The 19,849-nt window shown below is 35.8% G+C and overlaps 1 protein-coding gene across 2 annotated transcripts in view; it reads left to right on the top strand.

The window, feature by feature from the left end:
• Nucleotides 1-19,849, top strand: part of Osi24 (Protein) — a 226,835-nt gene that overhangs the window by 202,076 nt on the left and 4,910 nt on the right. For both annotated transcript variants that reach the window (XM_069823218.1, XM_069823217.1), the window contains exon 6: nt 14,267-14,525. In XM_069823218.1, the coding sequence (XP_069679319.1) occupies nt 14,267-14,525 (259 nt within the window). The remainder of the gene's footprint in view (nt 1-14,266; nt 14,526-19,849) is intronic.

Here is a 19,849-nt window from a genome sequence, read left to right as displayed (position 1 = left end):
ATCACTCGCTATCAAACATTGTATAGTCTATGTCATAACCTGTCTACTAACAATTGTCTCAGACTTTTATTAGACTTGCTGTAACAACACCAACAGAAACTTCTGTTTCAGATATGTGCATATGGCCTCCAGTGTGTGATTCATGAACGGATGCAAATATTCGAACATTGTATCCACGATGAAACCGATATTGCACTCCTGTAACACTTCAGACTTATAATTAGCAAACTTCAAAACGCATTTCGCTGGTTCGTGTGTAGCAGCAAGCATAGCTCTTTGCTATGGCAGTTTTATTATGTTTCTTATGTCACGCATGCGCAATGTTGGCTGTTAGTATCACGATGCAGAACTCTGGTGCTTTAGTTTCCCTTTTGATATTATATTCATAGAGATTTTATCACTATCCAAACGGGCGGCTTTGTGTACTTCATTTCACTATCTCCTCGAGTTTTTATAGTTGCATGTTGCAGTACATTCGGACTTAATCTTATCTTAGCTTTCTTTTTTTCTAAGTTTACATTAATAGTCAATTAGTCTCGCTAGAATCATATAACATTCTTCGGTAACAAATTCTTCTCTTTCCGTCGGATCTTGTATCTAGATAACACAATAATTCTAGTTTTTCCATTATCTACTCGAACATTCCGTTTTTCTTTTTACAATTTACGGACGGAATATGATTGAGGTTATATCGAACATCTGTTGTTCAGTCTGAGTGGATAGTGTCTTAATTTATTAATTTCGCTCCTCTTTGAATTTAATTTCACTTTGTATAGGTCTACTTTCGTCGCTGGTTTATCAGTACTGTCTACCTTAGAGACTGTTTTATTTTCATTAACTGTAGTCCTTGCTGGTTCACTTGATAGGGCAAAAAACTTTAAGCTCGGTTAGGTCTGGCGAGTTGCATGGTGAACAAAGTAGTGCGCAGCTAGGTAAGTTCCCTCACTTCAGATTCTCCTGTAATTTTTCTTCCAACTTTTCCACGGATATCTTATGTTGTGAATGAGTATATCAGGTACGGAGATATTTAACTAACTTTTCGTAAAATTATAATGATATAACACTGAAAATCTGAGGATATCTGGGGACAAATTATTAAATTCGGGGACTGTCCCCGGGAAACGAGGGCATCTGGTGACCTTACTGTAAATCATTGTCATCTTACATTACTGCTACACAAATACCGAATACTGTCCTAGAGCATTAAGATATATATTGGCTCTAGAAATGTCAGATATCTTCAAAATTTTGGTAAATAATGTTTTTATCTCATCTGGAAGCTCATTTCTTCTAGTTTAAAAATATATATAACTTGTACCCATATTAGGCCTACAGTAATTTCACTATAGCCTACTTTCTATACCTTACCCATTTTCAGTGTCTGTTTTCTCCTATTTCACATTTTCTGACATTTATTAGCCTTCCTATGGACAAAAAGTAGACTTCCAGTTGGGCAAGAGACTTCATTGAGGTACCAAATTAAACTAAAATTATTATTTTGAATTGATTATAATTATTTTTTCTCAAAATATACAAATATACATATATCTTTTCTGAAGTACTTATATAATGTGGCATTTCTTTTTAATAGTTCAAGATAAGTTAAATAAATAATTATATTATTAATTTTATTATGTAATATTGAAGCAAGTAAAGCGATAGGTTTAGAAGTAAATCCCGAAAAGACAAAGTATATGATTATGTCTCGTGACCAGAATATTGTACAAAATGGAAACATAAAAATTGGAGATTTATCCTTGGAAGAGGTGGAAAAATTCAAATATTTTGGAGCAACAGTAACATATACAAATGAGACTCGGGAGGAAATTAAACGTAGAATAATTGTGGGAAATGCCTGTTATTATTCGGTTGAGAAAAGTTTGTCGTCTAGTCTGCAGTCAAAAAATCTGAAAGTTAGTATTTATAAAATAGTTATATTACCGGTTGTTCTGTATGGTTATGAAATTTGGACTCTCACTTTGAGAGAGGAACAGAGATTAAGGGTGTTTGAGAATAAGGTTCTTAGGAAAGTATTTTGGTCTAAGAGGGATGTAGTTACAGGAGAATGGAGAAAGTTACACAACGCAGAGCTGCACGCATTATATTCTTCACCTGACATAATTAGGAACATTAAATCCAGACGTTTGAGATGGGCAGGGCATGTAGCACGTATGGGCGGATCCAGAAATGCATATAGAGTGTTAGTTGGGAGATTGGAGGGATAAAGACCTTTGGGGAGGCCGAGACGTAGATGGGAAGATAATATTAAAATGGATTTGAGGGAAGTGGGATATGGTGATAGAGACTGAATTTATCTTGCACAGGATAGGGACCTATGGCGGGCTTATGTGAGGGCGGCAATGAACCTGCGGGTAATTTAAAAGCCATTTGTAAATAAGTAAGCAAGTAACATTCTCCATATGTAAGGGATCATTTTGGCGAAAGAAGTTTTACCCTTGAGTTAGCTCGGCCCAAAATTGTATTATTTTTTTTTTAATTTATTTCAGCCCCTAAATTCGATTTTCAACTTTGAATTATATACAGTAGATAGCTTAGTTTACTCCCAAGAATCATGTCACCAAAGTTCGAAAGACGTTAAGGAAAAAAAATGTGGATTTTTATCCTGAGTCGATGTACACCTTAAGTGAGGGAAATGGAAGTCCTATAAATTATACAGATGTTGGCCAAGACATGAAATAGATTTAATCAAAGCATGGATACTTCGCCCGAACTAACGGACACGGACCTAGAATGCAGCGATTGTTATTTATTTCTGTCACGCTGTCGCGATGAAACTTGACACTGAACCTCGAGGGCCTTGGCCTCTGTGTTTACTCGAGTCGAGGGGAATGTTAAACATGCAAGAGAAATGTTTACCTCGAACGAATTGGGGCCAGTTCTCTTCCTTTTACAACATGCGTTTCCTGGAAAGTCCCATCCATGTATATCTGCGAATTCAAGGTTGCAGGATATGTTCGTACTGGGGACTGAAAGTAGACCAACATCTATACTGCCACTTCACTTTTAGGGTCCCAGTGGGGTGAAGAGAATCTGGTATAAATATGTCGTAATGCAGTGACATAAGAGAAAGCGGCAACTAACACATAAAGGAGCACCCTACTGCTTCAGGAAGGAAATGTGCTGTTGTGATCGTTAATAGAAAATGAACTTAATTTCTAGACATCGGATGCCTTTCACATTCGTGTTTCAGAAAGAAGTGCGGAGCTAATTTGTTAAAGTGTGGGTTCATTAATATAAAAACACTTTTGAAATTGCTAGAATTTGGTTGGTAATAAAGTTTCAATACAAATAATTCAGTGGCGAAGCTCTTAAGAGACTTTTGAGGTTTAGCCTACTCGAAAAAAATTGAGTTATATCTAGTAACAGTATAATTTCGTAATAACGATGTATCGTAACACTTGGTTTCACTCCGATCCTTCCATATAGGCCCATTAAATTCACTGTTGGCAGTCATTCCACTACAAGAGGCTTGTGGCAAAAGCCTCGTAACGACGCAGTGTTACTAATTTTGTGTAAAATGGCTCAGACTGAGAGAATTTTGAGGTCATTATTTGCAGAATTGAAAGAGAAACCGTTTTCTAATTGGGCATTATGAAACAAAATGAGGTTACAAATATAGGAGATCGACACTACATTTACAGATTGAAATAGCGAATGAAGAAAGACAAATAGAAATTTTCAGTTTTTATGGTATAAGAATATCCTCGGCTAACAGGGTGTTCTGAGACAATTAAATTATATTGTTATACCTGTATTCTGTTTGGGGGTGAAAATGACTGTTCCTTATCTTCTTGTGGGGTATGTGCCACAAAAAAAAAAATAGTTGATACGTAGAAAAGCCAAGAAACGTCTGTTGTATAAAAAGATACAAGGTAAGCACATTTTTTCACCCTACGCAGCAATTAGGCTACACCTTAGCTTCGCCACTGACAAATAGCAACACCACCGACATATGATTTACAAAATAATGGGGTTTATTTACTTGTATATTAAAAACGAAATTAAAATATTATCACTCCTGTTCAGTAATTAACACCTAATTTTTTGGTATGACGGCTGTAACTTGGTAATTGACCTTTACGTAAAAATGCAATCCAGCTTGTTCACCTTGTATTCCCATTGTTGTGGAGTAACGGTTAACATGTCTGACCATGAAACGAGCGGGCTTGGGTTCAAATCCTGGTTGAGACAAATTACTTGGTTGAGGTTTTTCCGGGGTTTTCCCTCAATCCAATAAAAGCAAATTCTGGGTAATTTTCGGCGTTGGACCCTGGACTTATTTCGCTGGCATTATCACCTTCATCTCACTCAGACGCTATATAACTTTAGCAGTTGAAAAAATTCCCATTGTTCTCCTTGTGTTTCGCCTCAATCTCCTTGTATTCCCTTTGAACTCCTATCCCCCTTGCAATGCTTCTGTCGACTTGTGTGCAGCGTTATTATGTTCTAAGATATCGTTACGTAGCTGATGCATTACAAAAGGAATACAAAGAGAACTTGTATATAAGAGGAATACAAGGAGAACATGTGGAAGAAAATGAGAACAAGGATAAGATAATGAAAACGAAGGAAGAACAGTGAGAAGAAGAGGGGGACAAGGGGAAGAGGGGGGAATGAAGGAGAATACAAGGAGAATAAATGGAATACAAGGAAAACACGGAGAAGACAAATTGAAAAGGAGAAGACAAGGAGAATAAAGAGACTACAAGAATGAGAGGAATACAAGAAGAACAAGGAGAAGACAAGGAGAATAATGTGAAACAGAAAAAACAAAGGAAAGGGAAGGAGAACGAGGAGAAGAGGAGGAGAACAAGGGAAAGACAAAGAAAACGGGAGGAATACAAATTTGGTTGGTTTTTTGGTTGACTGGTGAATTGACAAACTGGTGGATTTATTCGTTGGTCAGTTGTTCAGTTGGGCAGTTGTCGGGCTGGTTAGATGATTTATTGGTTTGTTATTTATTTTGTTGTTTTGTTAGTTGTTTAGTTGGTTGGTTGGTTGTTAGTTATTTAGTTCGTTGGTTAGTTGTTTTAATGGTTGGCTTGATGTTTGCTTGGTTGGTTGTTTTTTAGTTGATAGATTGTTTATTTTGTTGGGTATTGATTGGTTGGTTGGCTGGCTGGTTGTTTGCTTGCTTAATTGGTCGGTTGTTTGCTTGGTTGGCTGGTTGTTTGCTTAGTTGGGTGGTTGGTTGTTTACTTCGTTGGTTGGTTGTTTTTTGGTTGATAGGTTTCTTATTTGGTTGGTTGGTTGACTGATAGATTGGTGGTTTGATTGATTTGTTATTTGTTTCATTTGCTAATTGCTGGATTGATTAATTAATACGTATGTTCATTAATTGTTTGAGCTGCCGGTTGCTTGGTTGTTGCGTGATTTGTTGGTTATTCGATTAATAGTTGATTGGTTGATTAATCGCTTATATGTTCAGTTTTTTAGTTGTTCGATTGGCTACTTTTTCAGTTTGTTGGTAAATTGGGATGCTGGTCGATTGATTGGTTGGCCAGTTGTTCGATAGATTAGCTGATTGTTTGAATGGTAGATAAAATGTCCAGATGCAGCCAATAGAACGTTATTTGATTCTGCTGGTCTGAAAGTTTTATTTCTAATTTGGGAACATGGCTCATTTGAAGAGCTCCTTTCATCGAATATTAGGTAAATGAAGTCGCAATGGAACATCCATCCACATGCCGATATATGTAGTCATTTAACTTCACAACGCAGAATGGACATTATAGCTAATAGATATATTTGTATAACGTTGCGTACACGACGATCTGCAGAAATATTTATCGTGCTTGAATATAAGACTCAGTTCGTAATCTACAGAAACACATGGCGATACATCTTCTCGTCTCATTTTACTTTCAAGTATAAATTGTTACGGCAATAAAAGAAGTCCAGTATTGTTCCACTCCAATTCACCGGCTGAGAGTTGCCCAGACAGTAATAGAAAGCAGCATCCACTGCAACACGTTCTTTCATTTCTTACAGCTACCGGTACGTTAACTTCTAAAATTTAATAAGACAGCTAGTTAGGTTCAGTTTTAAAATGGAAATTCGTTGTGGTTCGGAAACAAAAAAAAAAAAATGCTTTGTATTCGTCTTTGAAGTTTTCTTCTTGGCAAGCAATTCCTCTGTAGAATTTCAGTATTAAAGTTTACTAGATTATCATATTTTACCTCTCACAACTAGGTTAACCTTCAAATTTATGTATACAAGTCGCTTAAAATCATTTCATGCATTTCTTCTAGATAATCAATTCCAGTTAAGTGTGTGTCTCTTTTTTTTTTTTACAGTTGCACCTTCAATCTCTGAATATTAGGGCCTAGTCTACATATCGAATTATTTCAGTCAAGAACCAACATAAAAACCTGAGCTACTCGTTTAGTTGCATGCATGACTAGGTCAGTATATTGTTTAACTACATTGATTGTGACTAACAAGCAGACTGGTTAGTAGGCCAAATGTGCAATTAGTTCGCCGAATTTAGACATGAAGGAGCAACGCATCTGGCCTAAGGAAAGGGAGCATGGACACAAATTCTTAAATCGTCTGCATTAAAATTTCTGCAGCATCATATTAATTTTCCGGTGGACTATTCAATAACGAAGGAGACGAATGAATAGGGTCTATAGCATAAAGTAATACCACATTTTATAGCCTACTAATTGATTTAAGCTAAATAAGTTAATAACAGTGGACGGATGATGCTTTATGATGTGCGTTGTTTAACTTGGCCTTAGAAAAGTCCGATAAAGAGGCAGATATTCAAACGAATGGCACAATTAAACCAACCACTAACATCTTGATATGACATTTACTTTTGTCGGTATTCTAAGAGTGTAGTCTGCGTCACGTTTTGAGGTTTCAGTGCCCGTTAAGTGTCTAGTAGGTCAGTATTCGGTTTACTATCGTAGTTCACAATATTTTACTCGGAATGAGACGAGGAAAAATAGCATTCAGAAATTCATTTCGAAACCAGGCCATGTCAAGTGTTAACATTTAATGTATATTTTACTGCAACTCTTATAACATTATAGCTATTTGAGAACAAGTTTTGATAGGCAATGCACAACATTTGACTGCCAACATTTGGTCAGTATGCTGGCTTCCAGATCAGGACATCCCGAGTTCAATTCCCGGGCTCGACTCTCGGTGAATTTTTCTTGAAGAAGAAGAATTCCCTGGGTGTCTGGAGTCTGGAAATTTTTGTATGATTGTGAGTGTGCCGGGTTAATATTAATTAACCAATCATCACAAATATAAAAATACATCAAGACTGTCGCTGGGCAGTAACCTGAACACACGTTTCAGCGTCACAGTGTTGAAAGTAACTATATCTGTTAGCACAACCATATAACATCTAATAGATGCTATAGAATTCTCAACAACGAAAAAAGTACACTCGACATACTTACTTTTATTTTGTGTAACTTATCTGTAATTTAGTTACTACTCATAAAATAAATAAGTTTTAGAACAGATTTTGACGCAATGGGATTATTTCATTCATTCGTTCATTCATTCATTCATTCATTCATTCATTCATTCATTCATTCATTCATTCATTCTGTATTCACGTTATAGTGGATTATATGTATTCCAGTTCTTGAAACGGCATCACCTACTATTTATATTTATTAGTCTACAAATGAACAATAAACTTATATAGGCCTAATTATTATGGCAACCTATAAGTATACAGTATATTAAATATCTGTTCAACATTTATTATTATTGTTATTATGACTGTTATTATTAAAAATACAGTACAGTACTAATATTCTACGTTTGTTAATTTAATATCATATAATTTCCTAACTAATTTATATAATTCACCTTCAACATATAATAATAATAATAATAATAATAATAATAATAATAATAAACGTCATAGGTAGGCCTATGTAACATGTCGTCCTTACTCTTGTTAGAACTCTAAATGGTTACAAATAAAGAGACTCCGGGGCATATTGTCAGGATGACACACTGTCATCTCTTGAGAGAACAAACAAAATACAAGAGAGACATTACTAGTCCCTATTAGGAGGGAGATGAATCTCTAGTTGTCTTCTGATAACACTGCGTAACAAATTTTATTTTTTTTATTTTTTATTTTTTTGCGCTGGGCATGTGATACGTGTTTTCTATATAATTTGAACCTCCTGAATACAAATATGACAATAAAAAGCAGTTGTTGGTTACGGGTTTTGAGAAATGTTCGAATTTATATCTATTCAAAATACTACTTTATAGCCTATAATGATAATAAAGTTAAATTTGCCTACTCACTGTTCAGAAGATTACAGCTTTCTTTTTCTGCATCAGGTAGGCCTACATCATGAGCTGAGGTCCAACAATAGTCTGCTAGCATATTGGTACTCCACAGTCCTTGGTATCTTTTTTCCATTGTTGAAATTTCTTGATAAAAGCAGTCACCATGCTCATAACTGAAATCGCCACATTTCTCGGGGAAAAAGTCAAGATGGAAGTGAAGGAAGTGAATTTTCAGGGACATTTTACAACCCACACGCCAACAGTATATTTTGCACTAGTTCTTCACTTCTCCTGTTACCCAGAAAATTTAATAAAACCTCCTTGAATGCAATCCAGGAGGCTCTCTCTTTTCCTTCCAACAAAGATTCGAAGTGATTGTCCTTTATAATTTCTCTAATTTGTGGTGCATTGAAAACTCCCTCTTTTATTTTTGAGTCACTAATAGCAGGACATTTTCCCCTCCAAATCATTGATACGGAAAACCACATTGCTCGATTTTTCCCCTTTAAGCAGTAGGCCTATTGCAAATTTGAAGTACAAGTTTTACGATAAATATTAGGAGCCCATTTTTTTTATCAAAATCGCCTAGATTGCACCCAAAATATAATTCGTATGCTTTTGAGTTAATGGGATTAATTTGCATTTTTAACTGGAGCAGACTCACCACAAATATAGCAGAAACTGTCGGTTTTGTTAACACAAGAGACATTTTGCACTTATCCGGTATAGCTAACATGAACTATTAGTTATCATTAAAGCATACTTTAAAGTAATACACGTCTGACACAGAATAGGGCCTACTAACACCACGGAAATCTCCTGGTAAACTGAAACGATTTCATATGGCGAACCTGTTTCTCCCGCTCCAAATGGAACTGAAAAGAGCAATAAAACAATTTCCGCTTCTAGAAGTGGTTTTGACAGGGTGATCTATTGCAAAATATAAACTACAGTAATGTCATTAAAGCTCACAGTGAAAGAAATACACATCTCAAGTAAAATCAGGTAAACTCAAGCGAATTCATACCGCGAACCTGTTTCACCCCCTCTAAATAGACTTGTAAAAGGGCAATAAAATAATTTCTGTTTATACAATTGCTTCTAACATGGTGGCCTATTTATACTAATATTGTTTTCATATAATGGGTCATCATATTTGTAAAACAAAATAGTTACGCACAAAATAAGGTGATTTTTTAAATAAAATGCATAGAAAATTAATTACATTCTGCATCTTGAAAACCCGAGCTGATGGAACATTTTGCTTGTTATTTTTGAATTCAGGAGATCGAGATTAGTGAGAATTTGTTAGTTTTATGTCTGTCGCAAAATGACTGTTGACCAGTGTAATCCAACCCAAGTCTGCTGGACTTGTCGTTTGAGCCACAGCTGAAGCTCAGTGTTAAGTCTGCATTTTACACATCTAGCTTTACTGTGCCCACATCAGGAGGCAAATGACTTTGAATGATATGTTACAAAATTACATACACAGCGCTAACACAACTGTCTCGACACATTAACCGATATTTGTGTGTTGACGTCACAGAGAAGGAGGGCGCGGCCTACCCCTTCAGAGAGAGGCCACCACCTAGGTGACCCACTTTGTCACCGCCTCGACCAATGGCGTTGCGAAGCCAGAGATCCGTATCGCTGCATCGGCTCTCAGTTGTCAGTACAGTCTGCATTGAACACAGATCGGGAACGGAAATACATCCAAGAGCTTTGCCTGTCCCCTTACACTGATGGCGGCTTAATAATCATCTGTTCCTTCTGATACTAATCGTCCATATCATCCAATTATTCTCTTCGATCGCATTTCTAAGCGAGCTCTAACAGGAGAATACTTTCCTTTTCTTACCTAGCCACTTAACCAGTTTTCTTTTCTCATTTTATTCATTCTCTTTCTAGTCTTTCTATTTGTAATATTTCTCAATTCTTTTTTTTCTTTTTCCTTTTCGTCCTTCGCTTTCCCTTCCTCGTCCTTTTTCTTTCTTCATACAGTTCCTTTCTTCCTGTTACTAATAACCCTTCTCATTTATCCTTCTTGTTGTTATCTTCTTCACTCTTTTCTTTGTCCTCTCCCTTCTTCCCGTTTTTCTTCTCCTCCCCGCCTTCTTTAACCTCATATTTTTCATTACCGACCTCTTTTATTTACACTTTCTCTTCCGCCTATTTTCCTTTTCTCCTTAACTCTTATCATCATCCTCTCAAACTCCTCTTACTCAATTTTCTTCTCTCTCTTGTTTCTAATAATGCTTCTGTATTAAAGGAGAAGGTGGACATATGGGCTAGGAGTGGTAATATGGGCTACCTCGTATTTTTACTATGTAGAGTGTTGTAATCTAGCGAAAAAGCTCTAAAAGTAAATCTCATGTCCATCACTCTGTGTGCACAAAGAGACAAACCAGTTGCCTTCTTGGTGTGGATTTGGTGTGTTCTTTGTGTTTTTCATCAATTTCAAAGTTTTTGCAGGTATATAGTTTCAATTTTATTGAAAGAAATATATTTCGTGTTCAGAAATCAAGCTTGATGTGTTGCACTGACTAAGAATAGCTCTATCACATGGCATAAGAGTAATATTTATTTAGAACAACAATTGCCATACGTAATCTTAGAAACCTTCATGAGTCGATGCTGCTAATATGGGCTACCGCTATGTGTCAAATATGGGATAGGTAACCCATATTACCAGCACGTTAACACGTCCTGTATTTTCACTATCGTTATTTGTGTTATTTGTTACAGAATATTGCCATTGATGTGACAAAGGTTCCCTACATATGTTTCTTTGTTTTTTCCAATTTTATTTTCAAATTTTTGTGGTAGCCCATATTTAGACACCACTAGACGACCAGTTCGTCTTTTTTTTTTTTTTTCAAGAAGTAATTATATGCAAATATCTATTGCAACTATTGATCTGTAAGACTGAAAAAAATTGTTTATGAACAATTACTTTGTATGTCAATATGGATTTCCAAGCAATATGCCACACCATTTTCCATTATTATGAGGAAAACAAAATGGTAGCCTATATTTCCTCCTTCTCCTCTAATTGTATTCTTTGTTTCTCTTCTTCTTATAGTAGTCTACTGATTTTCTTTTTATTCGTCATCTTCTCCTCCATCTATTTTCTATTCTTCCATCGTCGATTTCTTTCTCCTTTTCTTATTTCTTCTCGTCATCCTCAACTTTCCTTTCCCTTCATCTTCTTCCTCTCTTTCATCTTGATCGTCGTATTGTCCTCTTCTCTACCTCTGCATTCTTCTTTTTTTTTTCTTGCTCTCCTTTCTCTTCCCCCATTTATTTTCCGTGATTTTTGTATTACTACCATTTTTCTACCACTACACCTATTACAACTTCCACTATTACTAATACTACCACTCCCACTACGACTGCTACTACCACTCTCATAACTATTACTAATATTATCACAATCACCATCACCATATAAACGTTTCTCCATTTTTATCACTTCATTTTACCGTAGTCGAGTAATTTCTGATGTTTGAAATCAACGTTGAATGGAAATGCATGAATAGATTTATGAACTACTAATAAATAAGAGCAAAATAACTAAGTAGGCCCTATTTAACTTTTTTTTCACTTTCATGTGCCACAATACGATAATTACATGGATGCCTCTTTTAATAACTGGTGTTGCTACATGACCTACAAGTTTCTTGTGCAGTAACATCAGAAGAAGTCTATTAATATTAGGGTCGACAAGATTAGTTTCACTGCCGGGAACGAATGTGTGTAAAATCTTCCTCACGAAGAGAAAGAAACAGAGACTGGGCTGGGTAATGTTTTGGTATAGAGCGGCACCGTTATCTTTCACTTTTCCCTCCTGGTAGAAAAAGACTTCATTGAGGTAACAGCTCCTCACGCCATCAATCCGGGCCGTCCTTGCTGCAAGTGTTTTTAATATCTGGTGCTTTGACATGAATCCATGAATTGGTTTTTCTTTTTAGGTTCGGGAGGATTATGTATAAGAGCCACTAATACACCATAATTCATCCTTTTATGGCTTATTCGCCGTTTATTTAAGGACGCTGTATCATCAATGCGTTTATCTAGCTTCAGTGAGGTTTGATTATACAGTAGAGCAATGGTATTTGACAAGCTGAGTCCGATGATTCGCCATGGAATTACACGGCATTCGCTTTACAGTTCGGGAAAATCTAGTAAAAAATTGACATATTCATAGCTTTAGGCCTACTACATTGTATGTCTTTATCTAGAAGGAGTTGTTGACGAACAGCGTGCGGAATTTAAATAGAAAGCGGAGAATGCAAAGAGAACGAGTGGAACACGAGAACAAGGGAATAAGGGGGGGGATGAGGGGAATAAAAAGAAACAATGAGAACACAAGGAGAACGAGGGGAACACAATGAGAACACGGGAATAAGGGGAGGACGAGAGGAATAAAAGGGAAACAGTGGGAATACAAGGAGAACGAGGGAAACACAAGTTAAACGAGGAGAATATAAGAAGAATGAAGGAACAGAAGGAGTACAAGGGGAATACAAGGAGAACGAGGGGAATATAATGTGAACGAAGGGAAAAAGCGGAGAACGAGGGAAATAAAAGGGAAACAATGGGAATACAAGGAGAACGAGGGAAACACAAGATAAACGAGGAGAATATAAGAAGAACGAAGGAACAGAAGGAGTACAAGGGGAATACAAAGAGAACGAGGGGAATATAATGTGAACGAAGGGAATAAGCGGAGAACGAGGGAAATAAAAGGGAAATAATGGCAATACAAGGAGAACGAGGGGAAGACATGGTGAACGAGGAGAATACAGGAAGAACTAGGAAATACAAGGAATACAAGGAGTATAGATGGGGAGGCGAGACCTGGCATGTGAGATGTGCGAGAGGGAAAAGAATGATATATCAGAGAGAAGTTTGTTTCATTATTTTTAATATTCTACGAATCTACCTAGTTAATTTCAGACTAAAACCTATCTTCCACGTCCATACTCATTGGTGATATAGCCACGGCACATGATAAGGTCACAGGACAGATCTTGCCTCCTCTACTGTACAAGGAGAATTCAAGGAGAAAGAGTGGAAAGGAAAGCAAGAAGAACAAAGGGAACACAGGTGAAAAAAGGGGAAGGAAAGGAGTATAATTAAGGGAAATGCAAAAGGAACAAGGTGAGTGCAAGGGGAATAAGGAAAATGAGAGCAGAATGAGGGGAATAAAAAATAACAAGGAGAATGCAAAGAGAAAAAGGGGAGGCAAGGAGAACAATGGGAATACAAGTAAATCAAAGGCAAAGCAAGAGGAATAAGGGAAATGGAAGGAGAAAAGGGGAAGGAAAGTAAAACAATGCTAATACCAAGAGAACAAGGGAATCACACGGAGAACAAAGGTAGGGTAAGAGAACAAGCGGAATAAAAGAAGAAGGGGAATAGAAGGAGGACAAGGGAAATTCAAGGAAAAGGAGAAATCAAAGGGAGAAAGGGAATGGAAGAAGAACAATGGGAATGGAAGGAGAACAAGGAGAAGGCAAGGACGACATGGGGACTGAAAGGATGATAAGGGAATATAAGGAGGAGTATTTATAATTATCTTTGTTTATTTACATTTATTAGAAATGTTATGGTTTATTTAACGACGCTCGCAACTGCAGAGGTTATATTAGCGTCGCCGGATGTGCCGGAATTTTGTCCCGCAGGAGTTCTTTTACATGCCAGTAAATCTACTGACATGAGCCTGTCGAATTTAAGCACACTTAAATGCCATCGACCTGGCTCGGGATCGAACCCGCAACCTTGGGCATAGAAGGCCAGCGCTATACCAACTTGCCAACCCAGGTCGACCATTTATTAGATGTTGTACAAAAATCCTTTTTCTTAACATGTCCCATAAACTTATTTCGTGGTACATTGTCAAATGCTTTTTCTAGGTCATTGAAATGCTAACTTCAGATTAATTGAATAATGACTCATGTTTCAGAGAACTGAATGAGTTGAGAAAGCCATCGACTGACAATCCGGAAATTCTTCGCTTCTTCCGTTATATGAAGGCTGCCAAAGATGGTCAAGATGGACAAGACTGCATCCGTTTGCATCCCGGATGCTCGTCTTCTGGTCCCCAGAGCGGAGCTCACCCACCGATGATCAAGACGTACCACGACATCAACAAACTGGTGCAGGCGAGGAGTCTGGGGAAATCGATTGCTCAAGAGCACAGTAGCATCTCAACAGGGGCAAAGGTGAACAGACGGTTAAGTTTATAAGAACGCACAAAACAATAACTCTCTATAGGTGAACATATGCTTATATTATTCACTCTATAAGAGATTATTTACCTCCAAACTGACGCAGTTGCTTAGCTCTGAAAATCTTCTTTTATTTTATTTGCCCTTGTTATTGCAGATGATCTGTATATTCAAGTGAGTAATTGATATGGTGGATTTTATTTGACAGTCTTTTGGAAAAGATACACTATAATATTAATAAATGATAATAATAACAATAACAATAATAATAATAATAATAATAATAATAATAATGACGTTTGAGATGGGCAGGGCATGTAGCACGTATGGGCGAATACAGAAATGCATATAGAGTGTTAGTTCGGAGGCCGGAGGGAAAAAGACCTTTAGAGAGGCCGAGACGTAGATGGGAAGATAATATTAAAATGGATTTGAGGGAGGTGGGATATTATGATAAAGAATGGATTAATCTTTCTCAAGATAGAGACCAATGGCGGGCTTATGTGAGGGCAGAAATGAACCTCTGGGTTCCTTAAAAGCAAGTAAGTAAGTAATAATAATAATAATAATAATAATAATAATAATAATAATAATAATAATAATAATGACTATCCATAATAACCATTACAATCATCACCCAGTATTCCTCACCAGTTTCCAAATTCTTCTGCCTTGATAGTTTTTCTCCACCACTGCTAATATCCCTATCGCCCTATCGCATGTATATCAGCCTGCCATTCTTTCCAGGTCTTTCCTATTTTTTTCTCCATGTTTGAGTTTTCTAGTTGACTTGTATTTTTGGACAGCCTAACTTATTTTCTTCCGCTGTATACGACCAACACACACCAGTTGCTTGGTTATTATCTCATGTTACTTATGTCGTTGTTTAATTATTTTAATTACTCTCCTGAGTACTCGCTCACTCGCTCACTCACTCACTCACTCACTCACTCACTCACTCACTCACTCACTCACTCACTCACTCACAGTGTTATGAAAAAGGGCAGGTTTCTTCACTACAAACCCAGCATTTCCAGTCGTTCCTATTTTCTGCCTTCCTCTTAGTCTCCGTGTGTGATCCATATTATTTCTTAATGTCGTCTATCGACTGATATCTTCTTCTTCCTTGAGATCTTCTCCCGATCATCATTTCTTCCAGTGGCTTCTTAAGTAGGCAGTTTCTTCTCAGCCAGTGATCCAACCAATTCCGTTTTCTCTTCCTGATCAGTTTCAGCATTATTCTTTCTTTACTCACTCTTTCCAACACAGCTTCATTTCTCATTCTGTCTGACCACGCCACACGTTCCATTCTTCTCCATATCCACATTTCAAATGCTTCTAGTCCTTTCTCTTCACTTCGCCTAATGTCCATGTTTTCGCTCCATACAACTCCATACTCTCACACAAAAACACTTCATTACTCTCTTCCTTAGTTAATTTCTCCAGAGATCCGCAGAAAATGCTCCTTTTTCTATTAAAAGCTTCCTTTGCCATTGCTGTCCTCCTTTTCATTTTCTGGCAGCAGCTCATATTACTGGTTACTAGGCCTATATACATTTTTTTTCTTTATACATGACTGCGAACGTAATCCAGTAATTCATTTCTGTTTCTTCCAAAAAAGTTCAATTGTTCAACTTCTAAACACATTTTCATACAGTTTTATAGTTGATATGCTTTTAGAAGGTGCATCGGGCGAGAACAGGCTTCTCCATGGTGACTAGTGTGTGCCAGCATATTATCTCTGGTCCCAAATTTAAACCACGTGTATATAAATGACATTTTTTTCTTTAATTTCTGATACAGTCTGATAGTCTTACCTCGATTATTCAGGACCTAATGCAGTTCAGTATAAGTCGTAGTGTTGCTTATTCCTGGTTCCTAATTTAAACTAAATCAGTTATATTTTTCTTCAATTCCACATCAAGTATGATATTCTTAGGTTAATGATTCACGAGTTAAAGATGTTTAGTATGTATCATAATGTTGCTTAACCCTGGTTACAAATTTAAACTATATCAACTAAATTGTTTCTTTAATTCCTGATAAAGTCTGATAGTCTTAGGTTCATTATTCACGAGTTGATGGAATTTAGTTTAAGTTGTAGTGTTGGTTATCCCTGGTTTCTAATTTAAACTATATCGATAAAATCTTTTCTTTAATTCCTGAGAAACTCTGATAGTCTTAGGTCCATTATTCATGATTGGATGGAATTTAGTATAAGTTGTAGTGTTGGTTATCACTGGTTTCTAATTTAAACTAAATCGATAAAATCTTTTCTTTAATTCCTGAGAAACTCTGATAGTCTTAGGTCCATTATTCATGATTTGATGGAATTTATTATAAGTCGTAGTGTTGGTTATCCCTGGTTTCTAATGCAATCAATATCGATAAAATCTTTTCTTTAATTCCTGAGAAACTCTGATAGTCTTAGGTTCATTATTCACGAGTTGATGGAATTTAGTATAAGTTGTAGTGTTGGTTATCCCTGGTTTCTAATTTAAACTATATCGATAAAATCTTTTCTTTAATTCCTGAGAAACTCTGATAGTCTTAGGTTCATTATTCACGAGTTGATGGAATTTAGTATAAGTTGTGGTGTTGGTTATCCCTGGTTTCTTTTTTTTTTATTGGGTTATTTTACGACGCTGTATCAACATCTAGGTTAATTAGAGTCTGAATGATGTGAAGGTGATAATGCCGGTGAAATGAGTCGGGTGTCCAGCACCGAAAGTTACCCAGCATTTGCACGTATTGGGTTGAGGGAAAACCCCGGAAAAAACCTCAATCAGGTAACTTGCCCCGGCCGGGATTCGAACCCGGGCCACCTGGTTTCGCAGCCAGACGCGCTGACCGTTACTCCACAGGTGTGGACCGCTGGTTTCTAATTTAAACTATATCGATAAAATCTTTTCTTTAATTACTGAGAAACTCTGATAGTCTTAGGTCCATTATTCATTATTTGATGGAATTTAGTATAAGTCGTAGTGTTGGTTATCCCTGGTTTCTAATTTAACCAATATCATTAATATCTTTTCTTTAATTCCAGAGAAACTCTGATAGTCTTAGGTTCATTATTCATGATTTGATGGAATTTAGTATAAGTCGTAGTGTTGGCTATCCCTGGTTTCTAATTTAACCAATATCATTAATATATTTTCTTTAATTCCTGAGAAACTCTGATAGTCTTAGGTTCATTATTCACGAGTTGATGGAATTTAGTATAAGTTGTAGTGTTGGTTATCCCTGGTTTCTAATTTAAACTATATCGATAAAATCTTTTCTTTAATTCCTGAGAAACTCTGATAGTCTTAGGTCCATTATTCATGATTGGATGGAATTTAGTATAAGTCGTAGTGTTGGTTATCCCTGGTTTCTAATTTAATCAATATCGATAAAATATTTTCTTTAATTCCTGAGAAACTCTGATAGTCTTAGGTTCATTATTCACGAGTTCATGGAATTTAGTATAAGTTGTAGTGTTGATTATCCCTGGTTTCTAATTTAAACTATATCCATAAAATCTTTTCTTTAATTCCTGAGAAACTCTGATAGTCTTAGGTTCATTATTCACGAGTTGATGGAATTTAGTATAAGTTGTAGTGTTGGTTATCCCTTGTTTCTAATTTAAACTATATCGATAAAATCTTTTCTTTAATTCCTGAGAAACTCTAATAGTCTTAGGTCCATTATTCATGATTTGTTGGAATTTAGTATAAGTTGTAGTGTTGGTTATCCCTGGTTTCTAATTTAAACTAAATCGATAAAATCTTTTCTTTAATTCCTGAGAAACTCTGATAGTCTTAGGTCCATTATTCATGATTTGATGGAATTTAGTATAAGTGGTAGTGTTGGCTATCCCTGGTTTCTAATTTAACCAATATCATTAATATATTTTCTTTAATTCCTGAGAAACTCTGATAGTCTTAGGTTCATTATTCACGAGTTGATGGAATTTAGTATAAGTTGTAGTGTTGGTTATCCCTGGTTTCTAATTTAATCAATATCGATAAAATCTTTCCTTTAATTCGTGTCAAACTCTAATAGTCTTTGGTCCATTATTCAAGAATTGATATAATTTAGTATAAGTTGTAGTGTTGGTTATCCCTGGTTTCTAATTTAAACTCTATCGATAACATCTTTTCTTTAATTCCTGAGAAACTCTGATAGTCTTAGGTTCATTATTCACGAGTTGATGGAATTTAGTATAAGTTGTAGTGTTGGTTATTCCTGGTTTCTAATTTAAACTATATCGATAAAATCTTTCTTTTAGTTCCTGGCAAACTCTGATAGTCTTATGTCCATTATTCATGAGTTGATGGAATTTAATATAAGTCGTAATATTGTCTATCCCTGGTTTCTAATTTAAACTATATCGATAAAATATTTCTTTAATTCCTGAGAAACTCTGGTAGTCTTAGGTTCATTATTCACGAGTTGATGGAATTTAGTATAAGTCGTAGTGTTGGTTATCCCTTGTTTCTAATCTAAAGTAGCTATATCAATGAAATATTTTCTTCAATTCGTGATGCCATTGTCTTTGTTTTCTGTATAGATATTGTTAAATTGTATTCTTGTATTATTTTTGTAAATGTATAAGTTGCTTTTTGAAGGTTGTCTTTTGAATTGGATATTACAACCTGGTCATCTGCAAGTAGTAGAGTTGTGAGTTGTTTATTGTGTGAAATTGGAGTAATGTAGTTGTGTTTAAGTGTTTTTTACCTCCGGTTCTTTGAGGTGAATTCCATGTAATCTAATATTGTAGGAAAACTGAGCACTATGATGTGTTCAACATCGATTACACTGGTTTTATCAACTTCAAGTTCTAATTTATTTACACTAAATCAGTCATTTATTACATTTAACACCGCATTAGAATTTTTATGAAGTGATCACATTGTTTAATTAATATAATCACACTTGTATCTTTTGCAAATAGATTGTCCTACCTGGGGTAAATTATTATTTATGATTAAAGCTAATTAATTAACATAAACTAGATACAATAATGAGTCTAAAATATAATATTAAACATGGAGTTCCCATAGCGAGTAACTTTGTTAATTTTCGGTAGGCCTGTATTTATTTCCACTTTGGATTCTATTTGATACGTAAATGCGAACCAACTCAAAGTCTTATCTTTAATACCACAAAACTTAATTTATTTATTGATGTATCATGATCTACACAGTCAAATACATCAATTAAATTACAAAATATCACTACCATATGTAATTCCTATTTTAAAGAATCCGATACTTCATACATCAGCCTAAAAGCTGGATTCTCTGTCGATATTTGTTTTCTAATGTAAACTGCTC

This window comes from Periplaneta americana, chromosome 4, assembly GCF_040183065.1.
Source record: "Periplaneta americana isolate PAMFEO1 chromosome 4, P.americana_PAMFEO1_priV1, whole genome shotgun sequence".
NCBI lineage: Eukaryota > Metazoa > Arthropoda > Insecta > Blattodea > Blattidae > Periplaneta > Periplaneta americana.
The sequence above is the reverse complement of the archived record's forward strand: the minus strand, read 5'-3'. Positions and strand labels throughout refer to the sequence as shown.